At 34.2% G+C, this 26,377-nt stretch overlaps 2 protein-coding genes across 9 annotated transcripts in view; both read left to right on the forward strand.

The window, feature by feature from the left end:
- Positions 1-26,377, forward strand: part of syt1a (synaptotagmin Ia) — a 325,194-nt gene that overhangs the window by 28,163 nt on the left and 270,654 nt on the right. For 4 of the 8 annotated variants that reach the window (XM_017354995.4, XM_009300373.5, XM_017354996.4 and 1 more), the window contains exon 1: positions 21,151-21,195. The exons of the other annotated variants lie outside the window; for them this stretch is intronic. The gene's annotated coding sequence lies outside the window, so the exon portion shown is untranslated. Of the gene's footprint in view, positions 1-21,150; positions 21,196-26,377 lie in introns of those variants that run through there. 8 annotated transcript variants of the gene reach the window in all.
- LOC101884898 (uncharacterized) lies at positions 6,531-14,147 on the forward strand. The gene is made up of 6 exons (XM_017355316.4): positions 6,531-6,661; positions 7,538-7,673; positions 8,541-8,753; positions 8,894-9,952; positions 11,929-12,097; positions 12,331-14,147. Exons 3-6 carry the CDS (start codon positions 8,543-8,545, stop codon positions 12,458-12,460), a joined length of 1,569 nt encoding a protein of 522 aa, XP_017210805.2. The 5' UTR covers positions 6,531-6,661; positions 7,538-7,673; positions 8,541-8,542; the 3' UTR covers positions 12,461-14,147.

Genomic DNA, 26,377 nt, shown 5'->3' on the forward strand with positions numbered 1-26,377 from the left:
CTGTCCAAGTAGGTACTGTCCAAGTTCTTGGATCAAGTTCTTGTCCCTCAGTCTAACCATTTGTGTTTTTGCGGCTAATAACCAGAAGAAATATTTACAGTGATACAGAAGAGATTGAAAAAGGAAAGAAAGCTTTCCATAAGTATAAAGTAAATTGAGGACCCTTGTCCTAGGGTATTTTTTCCACAGTTATACACAGTTATGCTATTTTGCCATTTCCATCGCTGTGGGTAATCCTTTAAGTTGAATCAGTTTGCAAGCCTTGTGAAAAAGATCTACTGTAAGGAGAAAAGGAGTAAATCCATCTGAATTAGGTCAGTCTTTAACAAAGTCAATGCCAATGTGGGACCAGGGCTGCTGTAGAATGGGTAATGGGATAAGTTTACCCTCAGGCAAGTGTTGGATGGAAACATGGATATCCTCCTCCAGATTCCATTCAATGGGACTGAGAATACATGTTCTGAGGGTTAATTAGTTCAGGGTCTGTGGGTTCATTGGGAGATTACATTTTGGAAAGGGCATCAGCTCTGCCATTCATGGAGCAAGATGATTAATAATGATATATGTAGAATAGAGTTCAGTGAGCTTGACAAGTGTCCAGGCATTTAGCTTCTCTGCTATTGGCGGTTCTTGTGACCTGTGATGATGATGAAGATTTTTTTTGCTCCTCCTAGCCAATGCACTACACCTGTAATGGCAACGTAATGGCCAGAAGCTCATGATTCTCATTATCTTACTTCTCCTGGGAACAGTTACTTGTATTATGCACAAGGACGGAGGTGAGCAGGGTCAGAGAAAGCATTGACCTCTATGGTGTAAGGGAGCTGTGGGTCTGATGATGCAACAATGGGGCAGTGCTGAAGTTTTTTTTAGGAGGAGGAATTCCTAGGAAATAGAGTTCCTTTACAGTTGTAGGTGTGGGCCAGTTTAAGATGGCTTGAACCTTCTCCTTCTCCATTTTCACATGTGCTGGTCTGATGACTTGCCCCAGGAACTGTACAGAAGACTAGCCGAACTCGTACTTCTCCAGCTTCAAGTATAGGTGGTCTTGTAACTTCTGTAGAATCTGCATGACGTAGTGGTGATGGTTGGCCAAGTAAATGTCAAAATAAAGCTGTACGGGTCATTCACATATCATATGAGAAGCACTCACAAAACAGATGCTTTATACACAAAAATACTTGTCTATACATGTTCATTACTAACCTTTCTATGAACAGGATTTGATTATAACTGCAGATCAATGATAGGGTTTAATAGCCTACTTTAATGCCTCCAATTATGTAAAATAAATAAATAACTGCAACATATATGAACAAATACAGCCCCTTACATTCTCTGATATGTCATCAATTACAGAAAAACTACACACAAAGTTTTTTTAGTCCTTATTTGTGTTCAAAAACAACACGCAACATATAGCCCAGTCAGTGCAAACCTCTAATCTGTATCTTTAATCTTCACCAGCACATGTAACTTCTTTTTAGAAACGAGTTCATAATAGTCCAAAAGACGATAATAATAGTTAAACATTGTGGTTTGTTCATGTTTTAGGTTGCTGAAACAATCATTTGCTCCTTTGTTTTTTTAAGCTTCTTCTTTGTTTTTTCATGAGTCACTTTCGCGTTTGTCCATTTCTGAAAGGATCAGATGTCAGAAGCACTACAATTATCACGCGCACGTTATTATAATCAGCTCAAAAAGTTTATTATTCAAATATAGTCACATGGCAAGCGCATGCAAGAAAGCTAAACTGCTAAAGCTTTATATGGCCTTGGAAACAACTACAAGCCCAGGGTAGATTCTGCTTTTCTTCTTGGCTTACTGGCTGTTCATCAGGACGACATTAAGGTTTGTTTAAGCTTGGGTCAACCATAGCTCATTATTATATGTATATATTATTGCAGTGCAATGTATCGGCTGTGCATTTAAAAATATTGCTTTCTTTGTTTTCATTCTTCTAGCTTGTTCACGAGCTAGTGACATTTCTGTTAACCAATAGCATTTAGCTGTGCATCTTGCTCCACCTTTTGGTACTCTTTTGTTGTGCTAGTTAGCCTTCCAAAAGGGTACCCAAAATGTGGTACAGTACGGTTTGTTTTATGGTACCTTTTGACAGTGAAAATGGCCATAAAAGCACACTGAACCGTACTGTACCGTACTCTACCACTCAGTGGAAACTTGCCATTATACTGCGTGCAATCAGGGTATGAACAGGGGCTCAGAATTAGAGATCAGATGAATAAGATCAGGGTGCTGGTGTTCAGGAGAAGCCTGATTTTCCTATTGTCCTACTAAATTTTTTTTCTTTTTTTTTTCTTTGTAGTTTAATGCAAATTAATGCAAAACATAAGATTCAGTGAAAGCATAAAACTTTAAAAGTTAAATTAATCATATTAAAATGCTTGCCAAAAGAGGACTGTGATATAAACTTAAAAAGGGTTGTATACTGTGATTAATAATAATGAATCCAACTTTATATGATAGATTGTTGTAGTTCAGTAGTCACAGACATATTGCTGTTCGAATAAGCATATAGCGCTACTTTTTATTCATCCAAATTCACAAATTCTGTAATGGTCCATGTAATGCAGTAAATTAAATTTTCTCTGCATCAACCCTTATATAAAAAAAAGGAATCACAGGACTATATTTGTAGGAATCCAGTGATCAGAATTGAACAACTGCTGTGGTTCAGATTAGTGTTAAAGTCTCCAGAGACTTTGGATGTTGGAGAGATGATTGGCTGCTGATGGCTACATGGAAAAACAGTGCTGTTCACTTTTCATTCCCCAGTAGGCCGAAGAGCAATTTAGTGTTGCAGATGTTCAAAGTTTCTCCATTAATTTTTTATTGGTATGTAATTATGTTTTTGCATCTACATAATTAATAATGTCACTTTGATTTGTATAGTTCCGGTGTATGATTACAAAGACTGTGTAAATGTGGGATATTTTATGGTGATGTGGGTGAGTTGTTGAATGACAGTCATCCGTGTCATTAAGACTGACATTTGACCAGTGTTGGGCCAGGGATTGGTGGGAATTCTGGGGGTAAGGCCAGGCTAATGAAGCCAGCAATGGGTCAGACCTTGATACAAATCTTCCGAGCCCACAGGGAGAATGCCCAGGTCTTGCTGCTACTTGCTACACAATGGCCAACATTAGGCATTGGTTTGCTAGGAAGGTTGGTCAGAGGCCAGGCTTCTGCTGGGTGAGGGCTATTTCTGAAGGACACTGGGGAGGGTACAGCTGGTGTCCCTGCTGTTCAGAGTGTAAAGCAGCCAGCCTGCTGAAACAAAGCCAATCGAATGCTGCTGAGAAACCGTCTGTCCTCAATGGAATCAAACCCATCTCTTGTTCTTCTTTCACCTCTGTTTTATGCTTTCATCAGCAGTTACAGTTGTTGTCTATACATGTTACAGTATAGTAAACCTGCTGATAAAAATATTAATATGACATTAATGATATTGAAATAATGTTTTGTTATTAAGCTGTCAGATTTGATGTTCAGATTTGTCAACACTTCTGGATTAGAAGTGGATTCTGGATTAGATTTTGCAAAATCCATTTAACCTTCTAGTAGGGATGTAACGGTATCAGAATTTCACGGTACGGTAATACCTCGGTATGAATGTCACGGTACGGTATTTATTGAATCATTTACAGGAAAAAACAAAACTTATGAAAATACTCCAAAAAAGTGCCAAAAGTGTCAATGACATACAAATTAGCCATCTATCTGTAAGCTTTGAAACAGGAACTTCAATTTTAATAACAAAAAATTATTAAACCATGTAAAAAAATAAAGTTTCAATTTAGTATTGTTGAAAACTCATCACATTCAACATTTAATCACACTCAGCCCATCTACCCAGATGAGAGCTCTGCTAGTCGGACTTCTCATCAAGCATCTCCCGCTGGATCTAATCTCACTATATTTATTAAACGGGATATTTCATTTATCTTGTTGTCTTTATCTAACGACATATTCCCTGACTTTGGGCATTGGAATCTATTACTTGTTCTCAGGTAACGTGTTTTGGCTGAGCGCAAAGATAAGTTAATGATTAATGTAACCACGTCCATTCTGTATATTGACTGATCGCTTGCCTTTATTTCCTATAATGTATAAACTTATTGTATGTTATACTTTTAAAATGGCCATTATCGATTCTTAAAACTGATACTCAGCAAAAGAGAGGCTGTGTTTCGTATTTTCACTGAAATTGAAAGGAGGCAGTTGTTATCGGCTCCGTTTTGTTATAAATATCCACACAGTGAAGATGACGCTCATCTTATGCAGCACGACGCCTCAACATGTCTGCTGTCTAAGTTGCTAATATTAAAATGAAAATAGGCAGTTCCTTAAATCATGTTTACATTTTATTGTTGAGAAAGTGAAACAACGAAGCCAGGGTGATGTGAATGAAGTTATAAAGTACACTGTTCCCTTTGAAGATTTACCCGTGTCCTTTGTATAATCTGCTTTTCCATATCAAACTGAGAAGAAGAGACTGCAGCCTTGATCAAACTTGCGAAGTCTGAACTTACACGGAGATAATGCAGGACTGAACTGTGCGTGTTAGGCTACTTAATATTCAGGAAAAGCCCCAATCAGAGAGGCGAATGTCTGCAGCCCCGCTTCCGTTTTCAGATGTACATGACAGTTTATAAGTATCACACACCAGACGCGCACATTCGAATGATATTTAACATGAAACTAATCAGATGGCGCTCTGTGGCGCGGCTGAAAAATGAACTCCGTCCTGAGCCGTCGCCGGGCGCCGCCGACAGCCGCCGACTTGCGGCGCCGGTGTGTGTATCCTCAGAAACCTATGTTTAGAATTCTAAAATACATGGCGCTGCGCGGCGCGCCGCCGAGCGCCGCTTCTGGTGTGCGACCTGCTTTAGAGTTTTCCAGCTCTTTTCATCCCCGCTTCTAGCAGCACACTCCATTTCCGCATTACTGGATCTGTAGCGACAACAGACTGCAAGGGGTGATGGTCAAGCATGGGCTGATGGCAATTGTAGTTTTCGCTACCTCCCGTTCGCTTCATTCGCCTGAGCAAATTTTCTCAGAAGACCTATAGTTTTACCGAGTCATGCGACTTCGGTAATATCGAAAAAAAATAATATTGCGGTATGACGGTATTTACAATACCGTTACATCCCTACCTTCTAGTGTTTTTTGTTTTGTTTTGTATGATTTGACATACAACTTTTGATTTAATTTGAAAATTTTGAAGCAAAACTTGAGGAAAATATACAATATATTTCATATTGGATTTGAAAGTAGTATTTTCATGTCTTTTTTATGATGAATTTTAACTTCTATAACTTTTTATTGTAATTTTACTTGTATGTAGTTCCACTTCATGAATAATCTACCATGCTTTGTCTTTAAAAAGAAACCAAACACAAAAGCATTACGTATTTATGATATAAACCTTTTGTTTAAATGGTCTGAAAAAGATACATTGGGAATTGAATTGGAAACTAAATCTAGTGGAAATGTTTGGTACTGCACTCAAGGAGTTTTACTGAAATCTATTTTATTCTATTTTATATTTTAATCTATTTCAAATTTAACAGATTTGACATACAGATTTAAAGTTATACATGTGTGTATGTATGTATGCATGTTGTGTATACACTGTAAAAAATGTTTGTGAAAATAACTGTGAAATTCTGTAAAATTGTGACATCTAAATTTTGTAAATAGAAAAACAATGAAACAGTGTTAAATTTACAGTATGGTTTTGTAAAAAAATAAAAATACAGTTGTAAAACGTTGAACCAAATTAAACTGTTAATTGTACTGTAAGAATGTGTATCAATAACAATGTTTATTTGTAAAATTTACTGATCACTGTTATTTGAATAGTGCAAACATGTAATACTGAAAGCTGCTGTAAAAATTACAAATTGATACTAAACAAACTAAAATCATCCTATTACAGATTAAAAAAAGCATGTGTACACAAGTATAACAATCACAAAATAACCAAATCATGTTTTCCTTACATATATCATTACATATTTACAAGTTTTAAATGATGGGTTTTAAAGGCAATGTGTCTGTTCAGAATTGTCCTAATAGTATATAAGCTATTTTAATATTAGGCTTTATTGATAATTATCATATTTAATGTTGGCCTATGGAAAGATAATGGTTATTTGTCCCTAAGGGTCCTTTATTTTTGAACACTATGTAAAATGTAATTGTTAATCCACTGTATTTAACAACATATATATATATATATATATATATATATATATATATATATATATATATATATATATATATATATATATATATATATATATATATATATATATATATATATATATATATATATATAATTTTTTTAATTGTTTTTTTTAAACAATAATTTAATTAATAAAATATAAATGTCTTGTTGTTATTTAAAATGTGACAGCAATGTGTTTATAGTTAAAATGTATGCTTTTGTGTAAATTAACGTCTGCGTTTGAATTTCAAACTCTGTTCTGCCTTGTCCAATGACTAATCGGCTATCTGATTCTTGCGGGAGCAGCCATTTTACAGACGTTTATAGTGAGTGCGCGCGCTCCATCTGTCCGGCCCGCGAATGAAGCTGTGGATGACGTCTGCCAACATTTCTAACTACTGAGGCACTGTGGTAAGTTTAGTGAAAAGTTCGTTTACTTTGTACTTTAAACGCTTTATCATACAAGCACCTGCAAAAAGGGAGAGGATATTATTTGGGGTGTTGCACGGTCGTCGAAATAATAATGAGTGGCACAATGCAAAGGTAACTCGGCTCCTTGTCTTATCGTCTAACTAACGTAAAGCTGAAAAAAAAACATTTTTTGTTCGAAGTCTAAAGATGATTAACCACGTGTAATTTTTGCAACAAAACCTTCGAGACACTGAGAGGCTATGTGTTGCATTGTAAAGTTCATAGAAACGAACTCCTATTGATTTTTCAAATATGTTAGTGCTGGCTGTAAGCGAACATTTTGCTCTTACGCTGCATTTAAAGCACATTTCACAATGAGTCTGCATCAACCGTTAGTGCTAAAGCAGTTGCAGATTTTAAATTTCTAAATTTCGTTGTGTGACCTCACGTTTAACACGGCTGAAGATTTAATGCCACTTAAAAGAGCATATAGCAGAAGGCCGACCTGTGGCTTTTCCAGTAACGGGTTGCAAAAATACTTTTACAATTAAATCGTCTTTCACATCTCACATGTCCAGGAAGCATAGAGCTGCCTCAAATAATACTGTAAGTGACATTTACAGGAAAACTGTTTCTCAGTCGTCCACTGTCATGAATGTGTTGTTTCAAATGATGTAACAACACCTGAAACTACTGAATTATACTGAATAGAGCTGTTTGTGGATTTAAAAGATTTGGAGGAAAATGGAATAGCTGTAGGTGGTAACGTAGTTAAAGGTGCACTGTATTGTATTGCTGGTGGTGATAATTTGCGTTCACATGCCATTGGTGGGTTTACTGAAAATTTCAGTATTGTGCTCAGTATTTTTGCAGGTATTGTGAAATAACAAGAAATGAATTTCAGAGTGATAACCCAAATGTTTGTGGTCCACAGCGCACCCTTGAAACTTATGATTCTGCTGTTCATGATTTACGATCTTAAGACAGTCAAGACATCAAAGAAATAAAGGTAAACTCTGTTTTCTGTTGCATGTCAAAGACAGTTACACTTTTTACCCAAGTCTTTACAGTGAATCAATTAAACATACAGTGAGAGAATTTAACTTTTCAGACTTTAATACTACTGTGTCCACAGAAATAATCTATAAAGGAATGTCATACAAAAAGGGACATTTTCTTGTGTCTAAAAGTGATGAGTTCAACTTCTCATCATTTTAATCCAAAATGACGAAGCTGTGTTTTTTGTAATGGGAATACAAAAAGCTGAATATCATTTTGAATACCATCTGTATTCTGTGACTAAACAGAGTACCAGGCTACAGTGTCTTAGCATAAATGACTTGGTTGATTTTTATTTAACATTATAAATTGTTAATGGGTACCAAGTCATTACGCTGAAACACAGCGTGCTGTCGAAGTAAAGAGATCTTGTCCACAGAAGTGAAAAAAATATACTAAAAATCATCATGTATGCTTAGATAAAATAACATGTAGTTTAAAGAGATAGTTTTTCCAAAAATAAAAAATGTTGATATCATTTACTTACCCTTGACTTTTTTTTTCAATCCTGTTTGGGATTTGTTTATTTTTTTCTCAAGATGATAATTTAACTGTTGACTTCTATAGTATTTTTTCCTACTATGGAAGTCTATGGTTACAAGTTTCCAACATTCTTTTAAATGTTGTCTCAAAAAAACTCAAACTGGTATAAAATATGTCAAGGATAAATAAATTATAGATTTTAAATTTAAAAAATGTTGTGATCTATCCTTTTGAAAATAGTAAGATTTTTGTTTTATTTGCAATTAGATGAACAGAAATAAACTCTTAATAAATTTAATAACTACATGTTTAATCACTACTTGATTGATTTCAGTAATGACTGACTTGGAGACAACATTTCTACGTACTGCCATCACTGAGGTCTTGCCTAACCTTCCAGAGGCAACAAAAGACATTTTAGAAGAGACATTGCAATCCATTGGAGTGGAGACATATGATGATTTTAAGTTTATTGAGGAATCTGATTTGCTGACGGCATTAAGGCCAATCCAAGCTCGAAAAGTCCTTGCTGCTTGGAAGTTAAGATGTAAGTCATGTGTTGCAGAACAGAATACTCCAAGACAAGTTCACAAAGTTACATGTGTAAAAAGGTCTTGAAAAGAAAATGTAAATAAAATAAAAAAAACTTTGTGTTACTGACTATTGTTTGTGTATGACCTTTTGCAGGCCAGACACCAGAAACAAGCAGCTCACCACAACCTTCCACAGCCTTGCATAGTTCACCTGCAAGTTCTCAATCATCCTCCACCAGCATCTCCCAAAGCCCAGATGTAGACTGGGTGGATACGTTTCTGATACCATGGGATAAATTTCCTCAGGAACTAATGCAATTTTTGGAGAGAGGAAAACGACCAAGTCCACGAATGAGAAGAGAGATGGTCCGGATTGTGGTAAACGAGATGATGCGAAAATGTTCATGCCCAAATAAAAGGAATTCTACTGAAGTTGCCAAAAAGATGGTAGCAAAGTATCCAGAGTCTCTCCTGGATGTAATAGAGGGGGATGTGGTTGGGCCAGGGTACCATTCTTTAGTGAAGCAATTGCAGTATAGGATTGAAAATGTGAAGCGATCTACAACACCCAAAATAAGAAAACGAAGACATCAGACTGATGACTCTGACACGGATGAAATTCCTCCAGAAAAGAGGGCAGCAATTCAGGATACATATGGATGCATTAACTGGCATGTAAAATTCCTGCCACTGGGAGAGACCTCTGAAAGCCAGGAGGAAAAGAAAGAGAAAATGAAGATAATGTCTCGTCAAACTGATGCAGATGCAGAAGAAGTCAGACATCTAATGAAATTGACTTTCTACACACAACGTAACCAAGTAAATCAGGGCAAGAATATAAAATGTCTCCTGGAGGATTGGCCATGGTGGTTTAATGAGCTTGGCATGGCAGTTCACTACAAGGAGCTTACCGGAATTGGTCTTAATGAAACTTTCACCCGGAATCTGGACTTGAAGGGGAAACGACTCCTAAACTACTTCAGTACAGTTGGTGTGAACAAAAACAAAAAGTTCCTGCAGGACTTAACAAAGTTTAAAGTGATGAGGGGAGAGCTAAGTGGTTGCTCTGAAGATGTGAAAGAGATGTTGATGCTTTTGCTTTCCTACTTCAATGAGAAGGAAGATGCTATGTTCTGTCATGTGGAGGACACATGCCTCGCAGAAGAGGTAGAGATGGACAAAGTTAATTTGACCCCAACACTTGTTGTGTGTGGTAAGTTTATTTGTTTGTTTCTTTGCTATAAATTTTTTTTTAATGCTTGACTATGGAGCTAAAATATGACAAAAAATCTGAATTTTTTTGTTTGAATTATTGACAATTGTAATTTAATAAATCAGAATTTTTATATGCCGTTAAATTTTGAATTTGAATTAATTTTTTGAATTTGAATTTCTTAACTTGAATATTGAACATCTAAAATTTAAGACAACTGTAATTTTCAAGGCAGAAATTTTTTATAGACGTATTTTCATAGACTGCAGATATCCAGTTTATAAAAGTACAGTATCAAGTTTTCAGGATAAATAAATTCAGAACATCAAACTCAGTAATATAAAACTCAAAACCAGAATTTTAGATTGTGAAATTCAGATTCAGCAGAAATAAGGTCAGGGGTCATCGACAGGAAAGAGTAGACGATCACCAAAAAGTTAAAGCTCATTTACAGAGCTGCGTGAGTTTACAGCCTGGTGTATGTGAGGCTCAGGAGGACACAATTCTTCTGCAAACTGACTATCAGGGTCAGCTATTTTCACTAGTTTGTGTAATAAATATATACATGCTTCAGTGAACCAAATTCATATACTTAATTCAATTACATCTCGTTGTTTAATAAATTTTATTTTTTCATTTTTGCCTGCATTTTCAAACTCCCTGCGTTTTACAGCTGTGGTAAATGACATATTTGCATGCACATGCTTTTTACTATATAGTATATAGTATAGTATTTTAAGGAAGATTTTAATGTTTGGCCAAAGTCTATCATCAACACTGAAATGCTGCCTCTTTTAAAAATCATCTATTCACATCCAAGATGTCATATTTATCCTTACATTTATATTTATTTAAATTATCAGATTTTTCCATATATTTAAAAATATCGCATTATTTTTGGCTAAAATACATTGAAACCAAAATGTCCAACAGGTGGCACCAAACCTCTATCTTTGTCACTGAATTGTTCATTCAGAGGTGTTCGATTCGGCTTATTTATAAATGAATTAAGTGACTCATTGTGAATTACTTGCTCAGAGATTTTTGTTAGCCTCATTTGTTAAGTGCTTAAAACTTTTTGTTCAAATGGTAACATGAGGTGTTAATAAGTCTATATTGTTGTGAAAAGTGTACAGTGAAAGCCACTTGATGAGTTTTCAACGTTTTTTTATGTAACCCGAAACTGAAAGCATCCTTCCCCATACTTAAAGCTAAAATACATGAGTTTAATTTTACATTAGGCTATATGTCGACAAATAACATTTATTTTGACCTATTTCCAGACCCCCCAAACCCCCACCCTCGTGGTGAATGATTCCTAGTTTGACTTTTCAGTGATCGTCTACTCTTCCGTTGATGACCCCTCACCTACTTTCTGCTGAATCTGAATTTCACAATCTGAATTTCTGGTTTAAAATTTTATAATATTGAATATGATATTTGGAATTTCTCTATCCTGACTTGAAACTACTTTCACAAACTGGATACCTGCAGTCTATGAAAATACGTCTATAAAAAAATTCAGTTGTCTTAAATTTCAGATGTTCAATATTCAAGTTAAGAAATTCAAATTCAATTTTTTTTTACGGCATATAAAAATTTAGATTTATTAAATTACAATAGCAAATAATTTAAATGAACACAATTCAAATTCAGATTGTTTTCGTATATTATTAGCTTCATACTTTACAATAACAATAAATTTGTTACCATTAGTAATCATGAACGTACAACAGTACTTATATGGCATTTATTATTTGTTGTTACTCACATTATTATGTATTTCAAGATCAAAGAATGTCATGATAACGTTTAATAGACCGTTCAGCATTGTTCAAGTATTGTTAATTGTACATTCATTTGAAATATTTGTAACAAATAAATCTTGTAAAGGTTTTTTAATTTGTTTGTATTTTTTACTTTTATGGTATTATAATTAAATACCAAATTTAACTTTTATTTAACTTTTTTCTAAGGCCAATCCTGCTTTTCATCGAAGCGTTTCATGCTGTGTGTGGATCGAACTGTTGTACATGACAACATCCCCTCCTTCATTTCCGCCCTGTGCATGATGTTTGGGAGCTATTATTGCTTCAACATCCATTACCCATCAGAGCTGGCATCAACCTTGGAGTTTTTGCAGAGGTATGTGTTTTTGTACAGGCTTTATACAACATTGAAGTGACCTAAATTGCTAATGCAAGGTTTTCTTTTCCCTGGTTTATATGTACAGGTTGACAAATTTCTATTATATTAATTATAATTAAAATTATAATTTCAATTAAAAAGGTATTTTTCCCAAAAAAAGAAGATTTTCCCAAAAACATAAGATTTTTTTTATCATTAATACAATTCATTTTTTTCTCTTTTTTGCTCAGGTGTTTCTTCTCTATCAACCCAGAGAAAGGCACTAAAGTGGAGAAGACAAACACAGCCCGTCTTCATGTGAACCCAAGAGTTCTTACCTTGATTCAGGAACTTTCCGATCATGAATGGCGTGATGTCTAAATACGGACTGAAGTCAGTCAGGTTTGGACATACAGTGAATGCCAGTTTCTCAGGTTTGTTTGATCTGCCATGCTTAATGTATGTGTTATTACACAACTGTTAGAGTTTTTATTGCTCTAGTGTTTTCTGAATTAAGTTATTCCTGAATTGTTGGTTTGTATTGAATATTTGTTTATAAAACAATTGTTAAATGTTCTTAACCCGATTTAAGAGAAAAGTTGGTAGCACTTTATAATAACTACACACTATGAACCATTTATTAAGCATTAATAAATATAATGGATTAATTTACTGTTGAGCATTAACTCTACATTAATAAACATTAGTAGACAGTTTATAACAATGGCTAAAAATGTTGTATTCTTGACTTAAAAGCATGTGTAATGTGCTTAATAACTGTATTTTCATACTTTGTTCATGATTCATTTTTCATGACTAAATTGAGTATCGCATTATTTACAAAGCAGTTATTTAAGAGTAGTTGGTGGTTTTTTAAGATCATTCAGAATGCGTAAGTTAATGATTAATTAACTATTTAAATAAACATTTATAAATATTATTATTCAGGCATATACTAATAGTTAATTTGTATGTTAATAAATGCTTTATTAACTCAACTTCATGCAGTTTTGTGACCTAATCTAAAGTGAGTACTATTTATGCTTTATAAATCCCTTATAAATGACAAGGCTCAGTTAAATTCTAAACAGGATTTTTTTTTATTAATTTGAAGAAACACAAATGAAACTGTATCAAATGAAAATAAATCTTTGCAATCTTGTGTAAAATAAAATTACTGTAGAGTTTAAACATTGCTACATAACATTGAAATGTTGCATCCTATTATATTGTTAAATTATATTGTTTTTTAATCCAATTTTATGTTAAATTTTGACACTCCTGTTATTCGGCAATGTTTAAACTTTACAGTAATTAAATTTTTTAAATAAGATTGCAAGGATGTGTTGTTCATTTGATAACGAGCCTTTAATTATCATTTATAAGGGATTTATAAGCATAAATAGTCCTCACTTTAGGTTAGGTTACAAAACTGCATTAAGTTGAGTCAGTAAAGCATTTATTAACATACATAGTAACCATTACTACATGCCTGAATAATACAATATATAAATATTGATTTCAATAGTTTATTAATTATTTACTAACTCATTCTCAATGATCTTAAATATCACCAATTACTCATACAAATGGTTTGTAAATAATGCAATACTTAATTTAGTCATGAAAAATCAATCACCCACACATGATGAAAATACAGTTATTAAGCACATATTAGTGTGCTTATAAGTCAAGAAAACAGTATTTGTAGCCGTATATATATATAAACTGCTTCCTAACGTTTATCATTGTAGAGTTAATGCTTAACAGTTAATGAATTCACTATTTGCTAATGCTTAATAAATGGTTCATAGTGTGTAGTTATTATAAAGTGTTACTAAAAAGTCTTTCATTTTATTGGCATTTCAATTTTAGTTTTACTGGCAATGTCTCCCATCTCTTTGCCTATAACTTTCCTTATTTGTTTTCAAGAAGACAATTATTAAACTGTCACATGCTCTCTAAAAGGTGAATGTATCGTTTGTAAGGAAAGTAATAGAAATTTGTGTTGCAAACTGACAGACAGTGTTGACTTGTTTATGGTTAATAAATACAAATTATAGTTGGATTACTTTGTCTTTGAGTGCAGTTTCTATGATCTATGCATATCTAGAATTTATATCCCTAGGTACTGTGTAACATACAAGTTATCGTTTTCATGCATGGTCAAGGGTAAAGCAAATGATTTACAGTTGCTACTGAAATTAAACTATGTTCATTATACGAAACAACATTGGTCTTCTTAAAATATTATAAATAAACACAATTGACTAAAGTGATGATCTTATGCTGTTAAGTTGTTTACATTTTAAAATGTATTTTCGTTACATAATTATTGTGGCATCCACAGCTGCCAGATTTTTTTTAGATATTAATGTAATTATTAATTTTAATAAACAGTATTAATTAGTAAATATATTGTTTTGTTTTTTTCACGTAATTGTTCTTTATGTTCAACAGTTTTAAATTGTAAACAGGTTTACATTTTTATTGTAATTTTTACAAAATTATTCTGGCAACCACAGCTGCCAAAATATTTTTGTAAAAACAACAAGATTTTTTGTTTAAATACTAAAAATTTAAGTATTTCTTACACAAAATTTTTGTAAATTTTACATAATATTAATTTGTTTTTTACATAATTATTTTGTACATATACAGTTTTAAATTGTAAACAGGTTTACATTTTTATTGTAATTTTTACAAAATTATTCTGGCAACCACAGCTGCCAAATATTTTTTGTAAAAATAACAAGATTTTTTTGTTTAAATACTAAAAATGTTATTTATTCTTTCACAAAATTTCTGTAAATTTTACAAATTTTTAAATTGTTTTTTACATAATTATTCCGTACACATACAGTTTTAAATTGTAAACTGGTTTACATTTTTATTGTATTTTTTACAAAATTATTCTGGCAACCACAGCTGCCAAATTTTTTTTGTAAAAACAACGGAATTTTTTTTACAGTGTATAAATTAAGCAAAATGAGCATTCCTAGTTCAGTATGACAGACATTTGATTCACTTTTATTAAACATGTTTTGTCCTGTTGTTATAACGAATGCCATTTGCTAAAATCTGATATTTAAATATATACTTTGAATCGTGAGGTTTGATTCGCCATTAGGGATTAGATTAATGTTAATATATTGTTTCATTTAAAAACATAATTAACAAGCCTATTTTGTGTGACACATTAAATATTGGATTAAAAAATACTGATTTATTTTAACATGCGAACAGCCTACAGAACATAACGGAATAATTTTTACCCACCTACAGTGTTTTCAACATAGAAAAAAGCATAGAAAAAAATAGTAAACTAAACAAAAAGAATTTTTAAAAATCCTGGTCTAGATCTTTTTTTATTTAAATGATAAATTTAGATTACAAAATGAAAACACTGACTGAGTCCTTTTTAAAAACCATCATTGGCTGTTTGTCCAATCATGTTTTTTTCTTCCGTCAAATAAAAATATTAGGCTACTTTAAGTAGATCGCTCCATGTAAAAATATGTATTTAATTAATGCTCCACTGTTAGTATTATATTACAAAACCTCTGTCAACATTTTTAACAGAAGTCATTAGTTTAATGATTGTCTTAATAATGATTATGATTTATTTCCTCTGTCTCACTCGCGGCTCGTGTGCTCGCCCTGCATGTAATGAAAGACGATGACAATGAACGTTAAGGCTCATGTGTTGACTTTTTGTGTAGACTACTACATTTGATATTGCGTTAATTTGCGTGCATGCAATGTTTTATAAGCTGTAAAATAAAAGCCTCAGTTTGGTGCGAAGTTATCATAAACTTTGGATTTGTTTGATTGGTGGAATAGGCTATGTAGATTATTTAAAAATGTATATAACATAAAAACTATTAACAACTGTAATTTTCCAAAAGGAGAGAAGGTTGGTTGTTGGTTGTATCTTACACTAAATCATCAATTGCCTATTTGTTGAGTTTATGAATGCAGGCAGCACAGAGGCAATCAGCATCAGCACTGGTTTGTCAACTTGTCTGTGTCCAACTGTGACCAGAAATATCCTTCTTTCATTTTGCGTCTTTGGCAAAATACATCTGTAGGCATGTGTGGTTGCACGTGTTACTGTCCCGCAAGTTAATAAATATGTGTTGCACATTTAAGGGCTGATCACAATGAAAGCGCTTTCCATTTCAAAAACGCAAAGGCGCAATGTACTGCCTTTTATGTTGACAAGAAAAAAAGAAGTGCAAAGTTTTCTTTTGTGACTAGAACGACTGAATCAACTGAGCCGCATTGTGCGTGAGTCATGTTGCTGTCAATGTTGTTATAATTGTAGTTTTTAATAGCATTATGATATTCAAGATTTGTAAAGTCATATAGTTCTGGATGACTTAAAACAGTGACCACAAGTCTCTCCTTCGTCATTAAAAGTCCACCGTAGTCGTCTTGCCAACACAAACACCGCTGTCACCTCAAAGGAAACCATGCCTCTGCTTTCATTTGACTGAAGAATGAAAAAGACGCGACTGAGGTAACTTGCATTTTCCGCTCAAGCGCACATAGCATGCAACGGCAAAACATGAGGAGTACAGGGTGCATAAGCAGTACGTAAAACACTCGCGGCTGTTAGTAAACCATTCAAAAGATGCACCTTTCAACGCAAAACGTGCGTTCGCTGTGATCAGCCCCTTATGCAGCCAAATTTAAAAATATAAAAAATAATATTTTTTAATCGTTTAACTAATACCATTAATCGGTTACCAACGCACCCTTTCATTTAATGGTTAATCGGTTATTTTGAGCATCCCTAATCGCCATCGAAGCAGATGACCTGATGGTTTCCCCCTTCAGTGTTTATCATTCTACACAGGAAGGAGCAGTAACTGCTTCATTCCAGATGTCTTTCAGGGATGTAATTGTAGACTTACAGTACATAGGTTATGTGTATATAACATAATGATAATGTGTAGTCCTATAACGTGCACATCACCACCACCTTGCTCTTTGTACATTAGCTGCCTTTTAGCAACTGACCAGAAGTTTATTTATTATTTGGAATAATAGTTATATTACAAAACTAAACTAAATTACAGGAAAAGTTATATTCTGTGTAGATCTGAGTGTAGATCTGTCCCGACATTGAAGTACAAAGTATAAACCTAATAAATACTGTATTACTTGGGTGACTATTAAACTGCACTTAAATTGCTTATTATTCATTAAAGAAAAATAATATTTTTTCATATATTTTTAGAATTATTATTTCTATTGTTACTTATTTTATATATATATATATATATATATATATATATATATATATATATATATATATATATATATATATATATATATATATATATATATATATGCCTGTGACAGTCACTTTCTACTAGGCATGGGACGATAACCGTTATCAAGGTATACCGCGGTTTGGAAGAGTCAAGGTTTTAAAACTTTTCTGTAATATCGTTCCCAAGGTATGTGTAATTTATGTAATTTTTATTAACTTTTTAATATTTTTTGGACAACAGTATCTTTAGCAGAAAAGATTTCCAAAGATACCATTTTAAAAAGTAAAGAAATGTGTGTTTTTAAAACAAACGAAGACAGCAGAAGTCAATGATTCATTTTAACTATATAGCCTGACATGTTCCCTGCTCCAAAATATATTTAATGTTTCTCAAAATAAAATTTATTGTGGTAAATGGGGTAAAAGATTTTAGTTTTTTACCCTGAAATTTAAGAAGAATATATTTTAGCGCAGTAATCACAATATCGTGATATCATGAAACCGTGATATTTTTACTATCAGAATCTTAAACTGGCCCAAGCCTACTCTCTACATCTAATCCTGGTCACTTTAAATGAAAAGGAGCTCTTTTATTTTCTCACAAATCCTCTACATTGCATATAAATGCATATAAGGGATCAGAACCTAAAGTACTGCAGGCATTACTGCAATGTGCACAGATGCAGTCACAGCCACTTGCAGCACAGTGCATACCAATTCAAACTAAACCATTATGACTATAATTAATATTCTAGTCAGCTTAAGTGCACATTAAATTACTGCATCAATAATGCATGATCTTCCATTTCTGTTGTGCTCAAAGATGCATATACTGACTGGGTACAAAATTAGCATGTTTTCTTAAAAAATGCAGATTTTTGCTTGCTTTGCAGAACTAGAAGTGAATGTGTGAGTCAGGTTATCTCAAGGTAAGAGTCTGTATGCAGACACAAGCAATGACTTTGTACTTTGATGGTCACTCTTTGATGGGAGAATTTGCAGAACAGCAAACACCGGTGGATCTCTTAAGAGACTGCGGCAGGTGCAGTCAAAGCAGAATGCAGATGATGAAAAACATTCACTATTCAGTTGTTTGCTTGGGGTTATAACGGTGCCATTAAGGCTTTGAAGTATTCAAGCAATTAACACTTTTTCATCCTGACCACTACCTGTGTATGAAGAGGGTTAAATTCGACAGCGTTTCCATGGTGATTCACATGGATACATAGAGGATCAACGTGTCACATCACTTCACAGCCATTCATTTTTAGGTTTCTCTAGGAAAAGAAATGAGGCACATAATTTCATCGATGTGAACTGGCAGAAAGATTGGACTTGTTCTACTGGTGTGTTTTTTTGTACTGTGTCAAATTGGACACGATGAAAGAAGCAAGATCATTAGGGAATGAGATCATTATAAGAGTGAATGTCAGTGTTGAGTAAGATTGATACAATCACAGCGGATCTGGGAATTGCATTATTCATGACCAGTTGTTCAACTGAGCATTTGACCATGAGGCTGTCATGAGTGGACATTGAAATGATGGCACTTAACAAACAGATTTGAGCACATTACATTAATATGTCAAATATCAATATACAATGTAGCTCCACTAAATTAAAGACATACTTTTATTTTGCTGTAGTGGTTGAAAGTTTTGCATAAACAAAATTAAATTAAAGAGAGCTTATTTTAAAAAAAATACACATTTCTCTTTTAGTTAACTTTTTTATTATAAAGACAAGTATTCTGTTTGTACAGTTTAATTAATTAAATTAGGTAAAGTTCAGTTGAAAAGAACAGTATATATGCATACACACCGTGTGAAATCAAGTGCCAACTAATGTTGGGATGTCCAGATCCGATCACATGATCGGAATCAAATGTTACCTTACAATGAGGACTCGAATATATATTCTCATTCATTTTTAACACACCTATACTTATGGGGTGGCACAGAGTTAGACGTCTTTCTTGACTAAACAGAGAAACAGCAATGTATGTGGGATTATGTAGTCGATGACAACAACATTGCCATAGCAAGCTGTAAGATATGTAAACTTGGGATTGCCTGCCGGTCATTTTAAGTTAAGGTGCTATTTGTTTTTTTTTTTTATATTAGATTCTTTTTATATTTACTGTTGCACTAAAGTCCAAAGGTGAAATATTTATGTTATTTATTACTTGATTGTTCAAGCAACCTCATAGAAGCGCTCTGTTTGTTAATAGATTTGTAGAATAAAAAAAAAAAAGGAACATCCTGAACCGTTTTTTTTGCTGTTTTTTATTTTTTTATTTTTATGTATTATAGAAGTATCAGATCAGGTTTCGGTATCGGCAGATGCTCAAAATCAAATGACTACTTGTTTTAGATCTAACAAATTTAAATATTAGTCAAAGATAACACAAGTAAAAAAATCACACGGTTGTAGAAATTATGGTTTTTATTATTAAGGGAAAACAAAATACAAAACTACATAGCTCTGTGTAAAAAAAAAAGTGTTTGGCAACCCTTAGAAGCAAGAATTAAGCGATTTTGATAAGCATATCATATTTTAATTAGTTTGAACTGTGACAAACATGCCAAAAAATTTGTAAACAAACAATTTCAAAACACTAATCTATATATAGAATTATTGAGTTTGACTGAATTAATTAAAATGGAGTGCATTTTGACTTAATTTTCTATTACCTTTTATAACTTATTTTAATCTTCTTTGATTCAGTTTTTTTTTCTTGGCACATTTTCTTCATTGCAGGAGCATTTTGCATCTTACATGCAGCATTTGCATGAACAGCCTGACATTTAATGTTTAGCAAAAGAGATGAGTCAATTACCCATCTTTTCACATCTTTGTTCTTATGCAACACGCTGGCCTTTACAAGTCAAGTCCTTTTATTGTGAAATTGTCAAACTCAGCTCACACCAACAATGATGTGCCCAAAGAACACATCAGAAAAAAAATTGGGATCCATTATTATCTATGTCTGAGGTGTAAATCCATGAGATTTAGAAATAAATGAACATTAAACCAAATAAAAACCATTCTGCAAGCATCCTTCTTCAAGATGGGAGGTCACGTTATCCAGACTTCATCCCATTAATTAGCACCTGTCTTTCCTTACCAGTGAGCCAACCTTGCTATTGATGGAACTCTCTCTGGGGAAATCACAACCTCTACACCTAGACGTACTTCTGAGACTTGTTTGTCTCCTTGTGCACACATACATCTACAAGTCACCATGCCAGGACTTGCCATGTGCGCCATCCAGCTTCTAACCTCTAAGAGTACATGAACACACTCCCAAGAGGTTTTCGTAAACGTCCTTGCTTGTCCTTGCCCTGCTTCCACTCTTTGCTTAGGACGTACGAGGATGCTAATACTAGCTGAGAGGGTTATCTTAGTTGAATGCTGCCAGAACCATCGCCTGCTGACTGCATCATCATTCACGATAGCCAATCGCAACCAAGGACTCAATGATGCTGTGCCACTCTCACTGGAGGGATTCCGAAGGAAGTGCCTCGTGACGGTGCATGGTTAAACAGCCAAGAGTCTCTTTCTCTCTTCCTCCCTCTCTCTCTAATTCAGGACTGGATGCATGCACGGTCTGGTTTTTAAGAGGGATAGCACATTGCCATGCACACTACTCCCTACAGGCTCAGCAGAGAATAGCGACAACAGAGCTCTCTCGCTCTCTCTCACTCCGGCTCTCTCCACCTCTACCAGACAAGACTCCTCCTCTCCATCTCTCTGTGACTCCCTCTCTCCTGCATATGATCTGTACTTCACTTCCTCCCAGCTGAAGCAGGAGATAACAGCACGCTATATACAGGTAGGCACTCTTATTTCTCTCTCTGAAGTTGCAGGTTGTTACTGGTTTCCTTTGGATTAGATGCGAATCTGAAAGAGACCTATACTGGGTCAGAGTAGAGTGTGCCATCATAACTGCCCGCCCCTACAGCGTGGCATTTGTTTTCACGCCAATGCTGCTTTTGGCACCATTTCCATCCTCTTTCTGGCCAGCCGGGGAAGGTGATAGTTTACTGGTTGGATGGTTCCTGTGAGAAACCCATCATCTACTGCCACGCTTAGCTGAGATCTGCTTATCCAAGTAGCAGAAAATGATTCGCACATTTGTAGCTGGAGATTGTAGATGTTTTCGTACATGTAGGTTTGTGTGTGGGAGTGTTAGTGCGGGTGGGTGGCTGAGGTTGGAAGGGAGGGGAGATGGAAGCTGAGAAGCTGTATTCATCCCTGGGAAACTAATCCCACCACAGTCCTCCGTATCTGATAGATGCTCTCTTCTCCTTTTCTCTCTCTGTCCTTCATGTGTGATGGGTTTATCTGTGCCGGTGGATAGTGGAGGAAATTATTCCGGAATGGCAGATAATTCCCTCAGTAGAAGAGCTTCTTTTTCCCTAGAAACCATTATTTGTTCTGCTTTGAGAGTCACGACTGCTAGCGTATATTGAGACGGATCCTGTCTCTGTCAACCTAGAGTGGCAGCTGAAGTGAAAGTAGGTTGGTCTTTACAGTGTGAATCTCGAGATTGTTATCAAACTCTACTTGAGCTTTCTCCTCAACTCTTTTTGTGTGCAATTGTTGTATTGAGAATGTATTGCCTAACTGAGATTTATTTATTTATTTATAGTTATGTTTGGAAGGACTTGAGCTATTGTAGCTAGCTGCTACCCACACCAACAAATGTGCCTGTCGTTACCTCATATCTCTGTTGGGCAGATCAGCAGTTGCTATGCACGCCTAGTGAGAGTGAGAAGCAGGGATTGCTCGGCTGTAGCCTCAGGGTTATCCAATTCAGCTGTGCAGATTCTGCTCTAGAATATATTAGTGCTTGAGGAGCTGTGGTAAAACAGTTGCTTGGCGAAACCAAATGGATAGCTGGAAAAAACTTCTAAAAATAGACAATCTAATTTGCATAAAGATACACGTTGTGCAGGTCCCATTTTTTGTCTAATCTATTTAACTGTAGAACTTTTTATAGTCGTGGAGTATAGTATTATCTAAACTACTTTCAGTGCCATTTTTTTTTAAACAAAGTTGTCTTTGGATTCAAGTAATAATGTGTGATTATAATAATACAAAACATATTCAAGTTATTTGTGTGCATTGCTTCAAAATAAAATGTGCACATTGATTTTAAATTTTTTGAGTCATTAAGGAGCATCTACAATAAATATGTAAATACAAATTGCTGAAGATAAGAAGCTTGTAAAAAAAAAATCCCTATCTACATTTGAATTTGTACATTTTGTTTTGAATAAAATGAATGATCATCAACCTAAATTATTATTGGTTTTAGACATTTTGGTGCAGATTACTTGCAAATGATGACCAATATTTTGAGTAATTGTGAACTTAAAATTTGTCTACAAATTAAGTTTGTTATGGCATTGAGTTTCATCCCTCCGATAATAATGTTCAGCTGAAAGACACAGTTAGCTTGAAATTCTATTTTCCCAAGGGTTTTAAAAAGGTATTACCTGACAAAAGGTTTCTGACATCCAAAAGCAATACAATCCACCAGCATGTGGATTGTACCTGTGTACCTGAGCAATATGGGGAGGCAGATGTTGTCTAAAATATGTCACGCCCTTTGCAGTTGGCAAGGGCAACATTGTGCATTATCAGCCTTGTTAAATATCCATTAATAAGGTGAGGTTTACAAGCCTGGTATTGCCGAAAGGTTGAGTTAACCATCTCTTCTACTGCCGCTTCCACATAGGTTATTTCTGGAAGGCTTCAATGTAAGCCTGTAAGATTAGGATCAATCACTAAGGTAATTTTTATTTGTCATTCACCTACACACTTCCCTCGTGTGTTGAAATGGATGTTGGAAAATTAAACGTGAGCATGTGTGTACATATGTGTGTGTGCGCGTATCTGCTGAGGCCAAAAAGCTGTTGTTAAGAGTAATAGCAGCCAGCAGATAAAAATAGCGGCTCTATTATGATTTGACCTTGGACAGCTGGCTGCTTGGCTGCAGATACCTGGACGAGGGAAGTGTACGGATCACTGACATGCTCCGTGAAAAGTCTGGGGCAGCCATGATAAATGTGTGCAATAACGGAGCGCTATGTTCTCATTGCGTTGCACCACAGCAGGCACACACACCATCTAAATGACACTCACTGTTGGTTTGAGTAACAGGAAGAGAGTACAAACCAATAATATATTACAAACATGGAAAATTGAAGGTGATCTCATCTGCAATCGAACTTCCAGTGACAAGATTAAACTATCTAGGCTATAAGGAGATGTTGTAATTTATATCCATTACACTATTGGATTGTGCAATGCCACCTAGCAGTTTCTTTTTCGGACACACACCAATTGTAAGTCAGTAATTCTTTAGTCAGTGACTGAGATGGATAACAAAACGCAACCCTGTGTTTGAACAAGCATGCTGTAGTGGTCATACATATCACAAGCAGCAAGGACTTGTGGGAAAAGCTGTTGAATAAATACCGTTTGATGTATCAGAGAACAGGAACATTCTCAAGGTCAGTAGGAAAGTGACAAGACTGAAAGTGCTTCCCCCTTATAATATGGAGCTATTTTCATCATTACAGCTATAGGAAAAAAAAACTCGGAAATTAACACTTTCTCTAGATTTACAGTTTCTACATATGTTTGAGTAAAACATGTTTTTTGTTCTTCAAACCATGGATGATATTTCATCACAATTAAAAAAAAAAACATGCTCTTAATGCTCAAACACAAAATGACAATCGGTCAGAATTATATTTATTTATACTAATAAAAAAAAAATTCTGTTCATTTTTTAGAAGATGTTAGGGCTGCACAATATTGTAAAAATCTAGCATTGCAATATTTTTTTATTCTGCGATATACATTGTGATATGAATACAATTTCACTAAATGTGTTGAATAATTATTTGGAAAGAATTTATAATTTTAGATTGATGGAGATGATTCTGTAGGGGAGTGCATATGCATAAAATGTAAGAAACAATATACAAACACAGATAAATTCATTAAAGAAAAAGATTCAACTTAAATGAACTGTGTTTTATTGTTTTCCGAGGAGTCAAACTGTATTCAGGTATACAGTAATTGAATAATCAATGTAAATTAACTTTGCATAATCTTTGTTTTTATAATTGATTCAATAGAATTGATTGTTATTATTTTTGTCAACGTTAAAAACAGTACAAATTATTAGGACTGAATGCTTTTAAATCCCTCACACGCTGTGAACACTTGTGAAATGATAAAATAAATCTAGACTCCTCATTGCGTATGCTTGCGATGTGACTATTGCGAAGCTTCACATTGCAATATCGGTGCTGAAAGGATTTTATTGTGGAGCCCTACAACATGGTACCTTTTGATTGAAATTTAGATTTTAACCCTGACTTTTAATAAGAGCAAAACAAAACAAACAAAAATGCTCTACATGATGATATTTTAGTATTTGAAATTTTATTAAAATTTTAGCTGACCTTTATACAAATATTAATATTATCCTCAAAACATATTTTGTGTACATTCAGGAAGCTGTTTCTTTTTCATTCCATCGCTGTATGTTATTGCTATTGTACTGTATTGCACGGAATATGTATATGCGGTTCTGACTGTAATAAAACAAAAAGCATCCATAGTCTACCGTTGATATTTGTGATAATATAATATTTTCATAATATCAGCCTAAAATGTGTTTTGAGTATTTTTTTATGTTGCACACGGTGGGAACCTACCATACTTTTTATTTAGTGATTGCTAAAAAGCTAATCTTAAATCTTCTTTTAGTTCTGCTAGGGAAATACAGTAGATGAAATAGCCTTATTGGGGCTGCTCACTGTTCCACATATTGCTAAGCAACGGAGGAGAGGTCCTTAGAGAATGTAGCCAGCCTTCTGACTCCATAACACAGCCCTGGCACATGCACACGTACACACACACACACACAGATGGTGCTGAGCAGATCCCGTTCCATAGCGTTTGCTACGCCTGTGTTGCCATGGTGGTTACATATGCACGTAGTTAGAGGAAGTGATGTAATGACTCCTCTTTAATCAGTGCACAAGGGGGCAATCAGGTGGTGAAACCTCACCTTGGGCCCTGATGACTACTATACAGAGACAAGAGTTTTCTGTGGTGGATTTAACTATCACACACTTCCCAGTCCCTCTAGCTGTTTAATACATCTATATGCAGTATTTTATCAGGGCTGACAACTGATTAAGTGTCATTGAGTTAATTACATTACCATATATGCTTATTAATTAAGAAAATAATGAATAAAATAGAAAAAAAAAAAGCTCCAAAATAAAAATGCATACACAGATGTTACATTGTTGTGGTACAGTACATTTAACCATTGAATGGATGTTACAGACATAAGCCAGCATACAAAAACTCTCCTGAGACATGTTAATTGTTTTTCAAATATTTCTCAAGTGCTTTTTAACAGTGCAAGAAAAAATTAGCTAGTTTTCTGTTATATATTTCTTCTTTAGAAAGTCTTTTCACTTTTAGTCTGGCTGGAATAATATTAATAATAGAAAAACTTAACTTTAAAAAATTGCTACGGTCATTATTATTTTTAGCCCCTGATAACAATTTCCACCCCCTGTTATTGATTGGCTACAGAACAAAGCACCAATGTTGTCCAATGGTTGGCTAATTAACCTAATTTGACTATTAATTAACTTTTAATCACACCTTTTCTGAATATCAGTATCTTGCTAAATAACTAGTAACATATTTTTTATAATTAGAAATGATTAGAAATTAGCTACTTAATTAGCAAATAGTTAATAAAACTATTACTGTCTGTTAAAATGTTTAAAAGACTTCTCTCAGTTAGGACGTATTTGAAAAACTTTTTAAATAATAATTATTTTTTTGGCTAAAAACTTGTCACCAACTGCATGTATTGCATATTATAGAATGTGAGCCCATCACTGACCTGCAAAACATTTAGCAATCATGTTGCAGTCTTTGGTAAACTTAGGGTTCAGTTTCATTTG

This window comes from Danio rerio, chromosome 4 (assembly GCF_049306965.1).
Source record: "Danio rerio strain Tuebingen ecotype United States chromosome 4, GRCz12tu, whole genome shotgun sequence".
Classification (NCBI taxonomy): domain Eukaryota; kingdom Metazoa; phylum Chordata; class Actinopteri; order Cypriniformes; family Danionidae; genus Danio; species Danio rerio.

Bases quoted from the DNA above. Each gene is read 5' to 3' on its own strand.
- LOC101884898 (XM_017355316.4), top strand. From the start codon at position 8,543: ATGACTGACTTGGAGACAACATTTCTACGTACTGCCATCACTGAGGTC. The intron at 8,754-8,893 runs GTAAGTCATGTG...GACCTTTTGCAG, and splicing joins TGCTGCTTGGAAGTTAAGAT to GCCAGACACCAGAAACAAGC. The intron at 9,953-11,928 runs GTAAGTTTATTT...CTTTTTTCTAAG, and splicing joins CCCAACACTTGTTGTGTGTG to GCCAATCCTGCTTTTCATCG.